The sequence below is a fragment of the Physeter macrocephalus genome, chromosome 1, assembly GCF_002837175.3.
Source record: "Physeter macrocephalus isolate SW-GA chromosome 1, ASM283717v5, whole genome shotgun sequence".
Classification (NCBI taxonomy): domain Eukaryota; kingdom Metazoa; phylum Chordata; class Mammalia; order Artiodactyla; family Physeteridae; genus Physeter; species Physeter macrocephalus.
Window position 1 is genome coordinate 100,162,863 of NC_041214.2, and position 12,747 is coordinate 100,175,609.

The following is a 12,747-nucleotide window of genomic DNA, read 5'->3' on the forward strand; positions in this document are numbered from 1 at the left end:
AGTAATGAAATTGAGTTATTTGTAGTGAGATGGATGGACCCAGAGACTGTCATACAGAGTGAAGTAAGTCAGAAAGAGAAAAACAAATACCGTATGCTAACACATATATATGGAATCCAAAAAAAAAAAAAGTCATGAAGAACCTAGGGGCAGGACGGGAATAAAGATGCAGACCTACTAGAGAATGGACTTGAGGACACAGGGAGGGGGAAGGGTAAGCTGGGACAAAGAGAGTGGATGGGACATATATACACTACCAAATGTAAAACAGATAGCTAGTGGGAAGCAGCCGCATGACTGCTATTCTATATGTATACGTATAGCTGATTCACTTTCTTATAAAGCAGAAACTAACACACCATTGTAAAGCAATTATACTCCAATAAAGACGTTAAAAAAAATAAAAAGAACAGCAGACAGAAAGACAAATGAAAAAAAAAAAACCAAACAAACAAAAGCAACATACGAGATCTATGGGATAATATAAAGTGTGTCAACCTATGCATAATAGGGGTTCCGGAAAGTGAAGAAAGAGAGAAAGGGATCAAAAATGTATTTGAAGAAATTATGGCTGAAAACTTCCCAAACCTACAGAAGGAAACAGATATTCAGGTACAGGAAGCACAAAAGTTCCCAAACAAGATAAACTCAAATAGACCCACATTAAAATATATCATAATTATTGGGTGGACCTAGGGGCAGGATAGGAATAAAGACACAGATGGAGAGAATGGAGTTGAGGACATGGGGAGGGGGAGGGGGAAGGGTAAGCTGGGACAAAGTGAGAGAGTGGCATGGAGATATATACACTATCTAACGTAAAATAGATATCTAGTGGGAAGCAGCCGCATAGCACAGGGAGATCAGTTCAGTGCTTTGTGTCCACCTAGAGGGGTGGGATAGGGAGGGTGGGAGGGAGAGGCAAGAGGGAGGAGATATGGGGATATATGTATATCTATAGCTGATTCACTTTGTTATACAGCAGAAACTAACACACCACTGTAAAGCAATTATACTCCAACAAAGATGTTTAAAAATAATAATAGTAGTTATTGGACAGGCCAAAAAGTGCCTTCAGATTTTTAAGTAAAAATAAAAGACACATTTTTCATTTTCACCCAGAACTTTATTGAACAACAAATTCTGTCTTCCCAAACTTTTTATGTTGTTTGAGCAAAGAACTGTTCCAGGTGCCTTTTACAGTCTTCCAGGGAATTGAAATTTTTTCCATTAAGAGAATTTTGTAAAGACCGAAATAAATGGAAATCCGAAGTTGCAATATCTGCTGAATACAGCAGATGAATCAGAACTTCCCAGCCAAGCTGTAACAGTTTTTGCCAGGTCATCAAAGAAACATGTGGTCTTGCATTATCCTGATGGAAGATTATGCGTTTTCTTTTGACTAATTCTGGACGCTTTTTGTTGAGTGCTGCTTTCAGTTGGTCTCAGTGGGAGCAGAACTTGTTGGAATTAATCGTTTGGTTTTCCGGAAGGAGCTCATAATAGAGGACTCCCTTCCAATCCCACCATATACACAACATCACCTTCTCTGGATGAAGACCAGCTTTTGGTGTGGTTGGTGGTGGTTCATTTCACATTGTTGTACAGTATCCACTTTTCATCGCCCGTCACAATTTGTTTTAAAAACAGAACGTTTTCATTACATTTCAGTAGAGAATATCATGTGGAAATGTGGTCAGGAATGTATTTTTCGCTTAACTTACGTGGAATCCAAACATCAAAGCAATGAATGTAACCAAGCTGGGGCTAATGATTTTTAACACTTGATTTGGATATTTTGAGTATGTCAGCTCTCTCCCGTGTGGTGTAGCATTGATTGTTCTCAATTATTGTTTTGATTTGGTTGCTATCAACTTCAACTGGTCTACCCAACCGTGGAGCATCATCCAGCGAGAAATCTCCAGCACGAAACCTCGCAAACCACTTTTGACACGTTCGACCAGTCACAGCACCTTCTCCATATACTGCACAAATCTTTTTGTGCATTTCAGTTGCTTTTTTACCTTTCTTGAAATAATAAAGCATAAAATGCCAAAAATGTTGGTTTTCTTCCATCTTCAATATTAAAATGGCTACATAAAAATTCACCAATTTTGATGTCTTTTTAAAAATGCATGCTGATATGACAGCTGTCACATACAATCTAACAAAATTGTTTCGAATGAAGTTAAAGAAAGCTAAGTGCTACTAGAGCCATCTTACGGAAAAAACCAAACGAACCTATTGGCCCACCCACTAAAATGGCAAAAGTTAAAGAGAGGATTCTAAAGGCAGCAAGAGAAAAACAAAGAGTTGTTTACAAGGGAACCCTCATAAAGCTATCAGCTGATTTCTCTGCAGAAACTCTGTAGGCCAGAAGGAAGTGGTGTGATATATTCAACGTTCTGAAAGGGGAAAACCTGCAACCTAGGATGCTCTATCCAGCAAGATTATCATTTAGAATAGAAGAAGAGATAAAGAATTTCTCAAACAGGCAAAAACTAAAAGAATTCAGCAATACCAAACCTAACCTAAAAGAAGTGTTCAAGGGTCTTCCTTAAATGGAAAGGAGAATCCATAGGAAAAGGAAAATCCCAATAGGAAGAGCAAATATATAGTTAAGGACTGAAGATCACTCAAATAAGCCAGTACATAGATTAAAAAACAATGAAAAAGTTATGAGATTATAACTACAGTAAACAAAAGGATAAGCATGAAGATGTAAAGTAGGACATCGAAATCACAAAATGTGGGGGAAGAGGGTATAAAAATGTAGATATCTTTTAGAATGTGTTTGAACTTGAATGACCATCAGTTTAAAGCAAGTAGACGTATTTATGGGTCAACTTACTTTAACTCCATGTTAACCTCAAATAGAAAACATACAATAGATTCACAAAAACCAAAAAGAAAGGAATCAAGCATGTACTACAAAAGAAAATCATCAAACTACAAAAGTAAAAGCAAGAAGAAATGAACAAAGAAGAACTACAAAAACAATCGGAAAACAAGGATTAAAATGGCAATAAGTACATACATATCGATAATTAATTTAAATGCTGATAGACTAAATGCTCCGATCAAAAGACATAGAGTGGCAGACTGGATAAAAAAACCAAGAACCTAGGGGCTTCCCTGGTGGCGCAGTGGTTGGGCGTCCGCCTGCCGATGCAGGGGAACCGGGTTCGCGCCCCGGTCTGGGAGGATCCCACATGCCGTGGAGCGGCTGGGCCCGTGAGCCATGGCCGCTGGGCCTGCGCGTCCGGAGCCTGTGCTCTGCAACGGGAGAGGCCGCAGCAGGGGGAGGCCCGCATACCACAAAAAAAAAAAAAACAAACAAAAAAAAAACCAAGAACCTGCAATATGCTGCCTAAAAAGAAACTCACTTCAGGGCAAAAGACACAGACTGAAAGTAAGGGCAGCAAATGGAAACAACAAGAAAGTGGGGGTAGCAATACTCATATCAGACAAAATAGAGAACTTGGATTCATTCCAGAGTCACAAGGATGGTTCAGCATATGCAAATCAATCAGTGTGATACACCACATTAACAAAAGGAAGAACAAACCACATGATCATCTCAATAGATGCAGAAAAAGCATTTAACAAAATTCAACATCGATTCGTGATAGAAACTCTCGCTAAAGTGGGTATAGAGGGAACATATCTCAACACAATAAAGGCTACTTATGACAAATCCACAGCCAATACAATACTCAATAGTGAAAAGCTGAAAGCTTTCCTACTAAATTTAGGAACAAGACAAGGATGCTCACTCTCACCACTTCTATTCAACACAGTATTGGAAGTCCTAGACACAGCAATCAGACAAGAAAAATAAATAAAAGGTATCCACAGGGCTTCCGTGGTGGCGCAGTGGTAGAGTCCGCCTGCCGATGCAGCGGACACGGGTTCATGCCCCAGTCTGGGAAGATCCCACGTGCCGCGGAGTGGCTGGGCCCGTGAGCCATGGCCGCTGAGCCTGCGCGTCCGGAGCCTGTGCTCCGCAACGGGAGAGGCCACAACAGTGAGAGGCCCACGTACCGCAAAAAAAAAAAAAAAAAAAAAAAGGTATCCACATTGGAGGGGAAGAGGTAAAAGTGTCACTATTTGCAGATGACATGATACTCTATATAGAGAACCCTTAAGTCTCCACACAAAACTATTAGAACTAATAAATGAAATCAGCAAGGTAGCAGGATGCAAAATTAATATACAGAAGTCTGTTGCATTTCTTTACACTAATACTGAAATACCAGAAAGTTTAAAAACTATCCCATTTAAAATCACATCAAGGGACTTCCCTGGTGGTCCAGTGGTAAAGAGTCTGCTTTCCAATGAAGGGGATGTGGGTTCGATCCCTGGTCAGGGAATTAAGATCCCACATGCTGAAGGGCAGCTAAGCCCATACACCACAACTACTGAGCCCGCGTGCTGCAAACTACAGAGCCCACGCACTCTGGAACCCGCGTGCCACAACTACAGAGCCCATGTGCTCCGGAGCCCGCGCGCCACAACTAGAGAGAAGACTGTGTGCCACAACGAAAGACCCCGCATGCCGCAACGAAGATCCTGCATGCCGAAACTAAGACCCAACACAGCCAGAAAAGACCCAATGCAGCCAAAAAATAATAATAATAAAAATAAATAAATAAAATCGCATCAAAAAATAAAATATGTAGGAACAAACTTATCCAAGGAGGTGAAAGACCTACATGCTGAAAAGTACAAAACATTGATAATGTTTTGTACTGAAGATGTACTTCAGTACATCTGTACTTCAGATGTACTGAAGATGACTCAAGGAAACGGAAAGCTATCCTGTGCTCTTGGATTGGAAGAATTAACATTGTTAAAATGGCCACACTATCCAAAGCAATCTACAGATTTAATGTGATCCCTATTAAAATACCCATGACATTTTTTTTACAGAAGTAGAATAATCCTAAAATTTATATGGAACCACAAAAGACCCAGAATTGCCAAAGCAATTTTGAGAAAAATGAACAAAGCTGGAGGTATAACCCTTCCAGACTTCAGACAATATTACAAAGCTACAGTAATCAAAACAATGTAGTATTGGCACAAAAAACAGACTTACAGATCAATGGAACACAATAGACAGCTCAGAAACAAACCCATGCACCTAGAGTCAATTAATCTACGACAAAGGAGGCAAGAATATACAATGGAGAAAAGACAGTCTCTTCAACAAATGGTGTTGGGAAAGCTGGACAGCTACATGTAAATCAATGAAATTAGAACATTCCCTCACACCGTATACAAAAGTAAACTCAAAATGGTTTAAAGACCTAAATGTAAGACATGACACCGTGAAACCTCCTAGAAGAGAACACAGGCAAAACATTCTTTGACATAAATCATAGAAAAGTTTTCTTAGATCAGTTTCCCAAGGCAAAAGAAATAAAAGCAAAAATTAACCAATGGGAACTAATCAAACTTAAAAGCTTTTGCACAGCAAGGGAAACCATCAACAAAACAAAAAGACAACAGACAGAACATGCAACCCAATATAGAAAAAACAAAACAAAACAACCCAATCCAAAAAAGGGCAGAAGACCTAAATAGACGTTTTTCCAAAGAAGACATACAGATGCCCAACAGGCACATGAAGAGATTCTCGACATCACTAATTATTAGAGAAATGCAAATCAAAGCTACAAGATGTCACCTCACACTAGTCAGAATGACTATCATGAAAAAGTCTACAAATAATAAATGCTGGTGAGGGTGTGGAAAAAAGGGAACCATTGTACACTGTTGGTGGGAATGTAAATTGGTGCATCCACTATGGAGAACAGTATGGAGGTTCCTTATGAAACTAAAAATACAGCTACCATATAATCCTGCAATCCCACTCCAGAAAAAAATGAAAATTCTAATTCAAAAAGATACATACATCCCAATGTTCATACCAGCAATGTTCGTAATTTACAATAGCCAAGACATGGAAGCAGCCCAAATGCCCATCAGCAGACAACTGGCTTAAGATTTTTTTCCTCAACTAAAATTCAAGACCGTTGTTGGAGGTGAGGTTACCAGTGGGCTTTTTAAACAATTCACGTCCAAGCACCAGGACCTTGATGCTAATAACTGTGGCATGTGCTGCACGTGCTTTCCCAGCATCTCTACCTCAAGGATTTTGGCTGCTGGAGCCTTTGTTCCACTAGCCCTGCCTCACACACAAGGTGCAGGCTGTGGTCAGACCCCCTGAGGAGTACATCTCATGGCCTGCACTCAGAGGCCACCAGGTGCTCTGCTCAGATGTCACCTTCTCACAGAGCGTGACCTCTGATGGAAGACCACCTGATGGAAGAGAAAAATAACCCATTAGTCACTTCCATCCTCTTTTGTTGCTTCATTTTCTTTGCAGCATTCTTACTGTCTGAATCCCAATTGTGATTTCCATACCTTTCAAATAACATTTTATTCACATAAGGATTACTTTTGTAAAGTTTGCAATTCAGTTAGATGGAAAGTCAACTTTTCCGTCGTATTTCACTTTTTTCCTTTTTATTCTTAAAGGAGGATTCTCTGGATCACATTTCAGACATGGAAGAAGTTTGCAGAATTTACGAAAGAGGAAAGAGGAAAAGAAGAAAGGCGAGAGCAGCTCCGTAGGAAGGTAGCTGAAATTCTTCCAGACTTCCAGATGCTCACACCGCTGTGACGCAGGTGTACAGCAATCAGACACTCGGCCCATGGGTAAGGAGTCCTTGGTGTGCCAGTGGCCGCGGCCCAGTGCAGTGCTTGCAGTGCTTCCAATGGGAATCTCCATCAGTCCGTGTGTGTGTGTGTGTGTGTGTGTGTGTGTGTGTGTGTGTGTGTGTGATCTCCACCCATCCACATATGCGCGCATATATCTGGTTTATGTTCTGTCACATACTTCTTGGATCAAAGAAATTATTTTGTGAATTTATATTTCCTTCTTTGATTTCTCCTAGGTTGCTAATCAGTCCACTAACGCATTTATCACAGCAGGATCATCCAAAGGAACAGTCTAGAGCTCTGCTGTTCAAATGTACCCTATGTATTTTTAGGATCATAAACTTTAAAAAGGACAAGTGTTTGCTTGCCTGAGACTGTGAAGAAAAATATGCCCTTATAGCTTAATGTGAATTGTTGACAAATGTAACTTTAATTAAATAGAAATTAAAAGTAGTGAGCACTTAGAAAAGGAGGGCCAGTCATCTGGTACCTTCGCATCAGCAACAGGCATCCTGCCAGACCCTGTCCTTTTTGCCCACCTGGTGGAAAACCGTGGATCAAAAGGCATTCTAGGCAGCTGCTGCAAAGGGTAGCAGTGTATCCTGATTTCAGAGAAACCGGAGCACCAGAGATACTTCTCCTCAGTGCACTTTGCTAAGCATGAAGGGAAGTCCAAAAGCTAAAGGCTCTTTCAAAGGCAGTCCAGCAATTTGTTAAAATGTCTACTCGTGCTCCCAGCTGCAACTTCTAAGTAACACACTCGATCAGTCTTCCAGTCCTCAGCTCAGTTTGGTCTGTGTATCAAGGTACTCATCTTGAATTCAAAGAATGTTTTAATGTTTAAGATGCTAAAGAATATAAAGACCGACAAGACACTCCTGTGAATTGTCTGAGAGAGTTGCCTTCTAGGAAAAAAGTTTTCATTACAAATTACATGCTCATTACAACAAATTCAGGCAGTAAATGCACACAGTAAAACGAGACAGTCCCTTGCAGCCCTGAGGTAACTACTATTATTTGATAAGTTAAAAATTTGAGTTGGTAAAATAAAACTCTGTGTGTTGTTCAATAAATTCTGTTATTGTCTCTTACTTCCTAGAAGGGATATCTAGCTACACCACCTACAAAATCACATAGGCTTTTCCTATAGAAAATGTATTGTGATTTACTCAGATATGACAAAACATACTATATTGAACTTTATTTCTTCCACAATGTCCCTGTTCCCACTCATCTTTTCCTTTAACATGATTATAAAGTCATCATCTAAAAACTCTTTTTAAGACTAATGGCCACTAAAGAAATGGACTAAAAGTAACTCATAGTTAACCTCTTCCCATCTAAATCACTATCTGTTTTTACTTATCAATAGCACAGTTATAGACTATTGGCCAGTATTAGCCCCCAGAAATAAAATATCAATTTTATTTTAATGCCAAGCCAGTAGATACGGAAGGATGACTACCTCAAGTAAACCTGCCAGGGGCCTAAATAAATCCCATAAAGCTTAAGTTTTCTCTCTTAAGCTTTATTTTAGTTTTATTTCACCTCAAGCATCAATTAGAGATTGAGTCTTCAACAGCCCGTATTCTCATTGGGCCAGCGAGGACTTTTTAATCTACTTATAGAACCTTCTAAAGAGACACCGGGAAATAACTTAGAAAATGACCTCCTTAGTAAGTGACTTAGTAAATGACCTAACGTTTCTTGCTGCGCTCTCTTAAAGATAGGATTTTAAAAGTGTTACTGCTGACAAAATGCCCAAATAAGCAGTATCCCTGGGCTACAAAACTGGAAAAGTAACCACAAGGAAAAGAATAGTTTAGGGTTCCACAGGATGGGGACATCTAGGTAGCCAAAGAGGCAGCCCAGGTCTAATGCAGGCTTTTCTTAAAGCAAAAGAGTTCAGGAGACACACCGAGAAACAACAACGATTTTCCTTAAAGAAAGCACTTTATTTTCCATTTAAACAACTTGGTCACAGTACGTTATTTTACATAAATGGCAGTAATTTTTAAAATCTCCACTTAAAAGGCCTTGTGTCTGAGTCTGAGGTGATAAGAGGATATGAATACAAGTATAAAAACAGTGCAAAACGTTTAGCCCTCAGCGTCCAGTGTTGGCTTCACAAGTACCCTTCAACGTTGCCGAATCAGTTACGTTAAATTTAATATAAAATAAATTTTCCTGGGTTTCCTCTAGTCTAACATCAGACCCAGAAACGTAATCAGATGAAAAGGCTCAGAGGCCCCAACAACTCCAACCGGCAAATCACCTAGACCACAGGATCGCGACACGCTGAGCTCTGTAACACGGCATCTTGTCGGTGGCGCCATGTGAAGAAATAGAGGATTTTAGTTGCATCGATAACTAGGATAGACTAGCTCTGCTTTTAAAGGTTTGCTTTTAAAGTATGAGTTTTAAAGCAAAGTTAAAGGTGCCATCAGGAAGGCTAGCTAGTAACGTCACAAGCCCATCTCGGAAACAGTCACAACCTCTAAGGAATGTGTCTCCACTAAACCATTCAGTCTTTGGCCTGCTGCTGATACTACAGTGAAACCCTTGGTGCCAACTGAAGTGGGGATAACTGTCCATTAGAAGCAGGATTAAATGTAGCTGATTTTGCAAAAAGTTTATATTAATCACAACAAACATCCACAAGAACATACCGAATTTTATTCAGCAATCAGTTAAGCATAGCTCTCGTTCTCCCCCTGCATCACCTTGGCAGTGTTTAATACAAAATGGCATACTTGTCAAGCTGCTGATGAGAAAACCAGATTCCAAACAGGTGCCTCAAGCAAAAGTCTCTATTATCCATTGCTTGTTTGAGGAACTGCTCCTTTTTAAAATGCAGAGTACCAAAATATAGCTAAAATGAAGTCATATAAACCTGCTTACCGGGACGCTTAAACCTCACAAAACATTAATTTTTAAACATCCTGGTTAAAACTGTGCTTCTAGATGTCATATTTTTGCTTATATTAGTTGCGTTTTATAATAAAAAGCTAACGTCCTACCCAAAGGAAACAGTCTATTAAGCAGATGGTCACTATTACAGAGAACCTTACCAGCATTGTGTTTTCTGGCAGTGGAAGATTCTATTATAGAAAATTTTCTCTTGCTAAAAATTTTAGAAGTACCAAGGACTATTGCATAAGAGAAAGTTTGTAGCAGTCTTTCTGCTAGGCAGATGGTACAGTGGAAGACAACATTTACTTCATTCACCAAAGGAGACCACCAGTACTTGGAGAGCAAAGATTTACAGGATCCTAAAAACAGACACGCAGGTGGCTGACGTGAGAGGAGCAGCCCAGCGTCCCCAAAACACACCTCAGGCTTGATTCAGCAGCATCAGAGGAGCCTACCAAAGGGCCGCTGTCAATGGTCAGTTCACCTGAGGTGTGCCCAGCTATAACCACAAAGTACTCTTTGGGTAGCATAAGAAACATTTCTAAATACTGAAGGATTTTCTCCCTTCATACAATCCTGATCCTCAACTATTTCTCCCTCACATCTTTCAAGTGGACCCATTTCTCTCCCCCGGGAAGAGTATACAGTGGCATGACAGTAATGTAAGTGGTCAGACTACAGCAGATCATTTACTCAACTCCACATCCAGTATGTTTAACAGAAACTGACGATGTGGGGTGAAAGGGAGGGACGCACTTGTCTGAAATACGTCGGGGCGGGCCTGCTCCTACGGCCAAAAGAAACTGCGGTTACAGGTCCGCAGGGCAATTCTCCCAGCCGCCGCCACCACTTGCGCCCAGGACTCATTTGTTCCCAGAGGCCTTGTCCTTTAAAAGGACGAAATCCCTCAGATAGCTCCAGACCCTAAAAAGGGTTGAAAGTCCAGGAGTACAGACCAAGGATATCCCAGAGTCTACAGAAACTGCTCACACATAGCGCCTTGGTTGCTGCTCCTTTTGGTGCAAATGCTTCAGTAGGCTTTTACCTCCACAGAACCACGGAGCTTTTCAAAGGTTTGAGCTTTCTTCTGTAAACTGCCAACGATGAAGTTCTCAACTTCAAATAAGCACCTTAATTCCAATCAGCCAGAATAATATACAAGGAGTTCTTATCTGAGTGAGGGAAAAAGTGAGTTGCCCCATCCAGGTAACCCTGTTAGGGGTGCATTGTTACAAAGATGATGATCATTCCTAATTCTCCCAAATGACTCTGGTCTTTAGGGTACTCCTCAGCTTCAGCACATCATATTTTGATTGTTGTTAAAGATTTGGCAAGAGGCCAAGATTACTGACTATACTAACATTTCTATGAATTTTATTATCAATTGCTAGACAATCAGAGTTGGCTATACATCTGGCATTCAAGAGACTACAAGCAGAGATTTCTGGCCACATGTGCTGTCCTTGACATCATTACTCTCTCTCTCTCTCTCATCTCCAACCCACACAGAAAGGAATTCATTACATCACCTCCAATGTTAATTCCAAATGAATGCTTGATTCTGGACCAGGGACAGGGTACCACTGTACAAACCACAGACTCTGCTAACATCCCCAGACTTGCTCTTTGGTTCATCCTAGTGGAATACGGAGCCTATCGTTCACTAAACAATCCATCTCTAGGGAGAGCAACGACAAGCCTGTATAAAAATGTGGTGCCTGTCTTAAGGACAGCCTCGATTAATGGCAGGACTAGGGATGGTGCCAGCTGCAGAGGGTGGCAATGCTGTAGAAGTAGCAATATTTCTTCTCGACCTTTATAAACCTCTGGCTACAGCAGCATGCACAGAAAGACTGACTGAAAAAGCTGGCACTATTTTCCCTATATTAAGCTATTAGCCAAAAAAAATTTAAGGGCTCATGAATTCTTTGGGGTTCCAAAAAAAAGTACAGGTGCAAAACCAAATATTTCAAGAGGCTATTTTTCCCCATGTGAAGTTGCCTCATCTTAATTCTATGCCAGAATAGACCCACGCTAAATATTTAATCCTTTACACGTTTTCCGTTTTGAGATACAATTAAAGAAACAATTTAGGAAGAGCTAGGGGAGAACAGTAATCTATTAATTAGTGGAAACCACATATACCCTGTTTCTTCTCTCCTAGTGAGATACTTTTATCTTGGGAAAGGTGAATGAGAAGTAATGTGCAAGTTAAGTGGGAAGACGTCAATCAGCCCCTCAAAGAGAGCTCATGCCAGAATAATGTGAACGCCAGAATACTGGTTTTTGCAACTTAGTGCTATTACTGACAGTGTCTGAATTACTTATATCAACAAAAAAGTCAAGCTCTTGATATTAACCAGCCACCCTACCCACACAGAGAGTAAAATTTTCCCGATAGGAGTGTCTGTTCTCATCCAGCCGTTGTCACAAGTGTGCTAGCACCTGACCAGGCAACACATGGGAAGAGGAAAAAAGCATTGATGCCTACTGGAGTTAGAGTAAATCCAAACAGAATAAATCCATAAGAAATAAGATCAATATAAGAACTCATCACCTAAACTCTTGACCACTGTGCATTATAGTAGCAACAATTAGGCTTGTAATTATTATCAACTTTCAAGATCAGATGACAGCGTAAATCCATTTGGTCATCTTCTACCCTGTTTGAGTAGTTAATGTCTAATACTTCAGAAAGAGAAATCCCCATAACTGTACAACATGGCATTTGGGGATCTTTTTTTCACTCTGAAATGCTGTAAATGGACTGGCTTCAATATTCTGACCTGAAATATTTTTTCCAGTCTTAGGAGTCTCCTAATAATACTTCCTACCTCTCTGGTGCTTTAGTTTTTCGCTGTTTTTCAGTGCTTTCCACATACCGCATCCCTCTCGTGACCCTCCCGTGTCCCCCCGCACAACCGCTCTGTGAGGTAGCCAGGGCAGCATCAGTACCCCACTTGACAAATGAACCTGAGACTCAGGGAAGTAACTTGACCAAGGGTCGCATGGCTATTAGGAGTTGAAAGAGGGACTAGAAACTACCCTAATCCAAAGCTCTTTCTCCCATACTAATGGGTGGCAATTGCTTCTATCAATTTCTGC

General features: G+C 40.4%; 1 protein-coding gene across 1 annotated transcript in view; it reads left to right on the forward strand.

Moving 5' to 3' along the window:
• The window catches only part of CCDC191 (coiled-coil domain containing 191), a 102,449-nt gene extending 94,660 nt beyond the window's left edge, over positions 1–7,789 (forward strand). Inside the window, exons 17-18 of the mRNA XM_007107967.4 lie at positions 6,547–6,726; positions 6,966–7,789. Coding sequence (XP_007108029.2) covers positions 6,547–6,691 — 145 coding nt within the window. The 3' untranslated portion in view covers positions 6,692–6,726; positions 6,966–7,789. The remainder of the gene's footprint in view (positions 1–6,546; positions 6,727–6,965) is intronic.
• Positions 7,790–12,747: the final 4,958 nt, after the last annotated feature.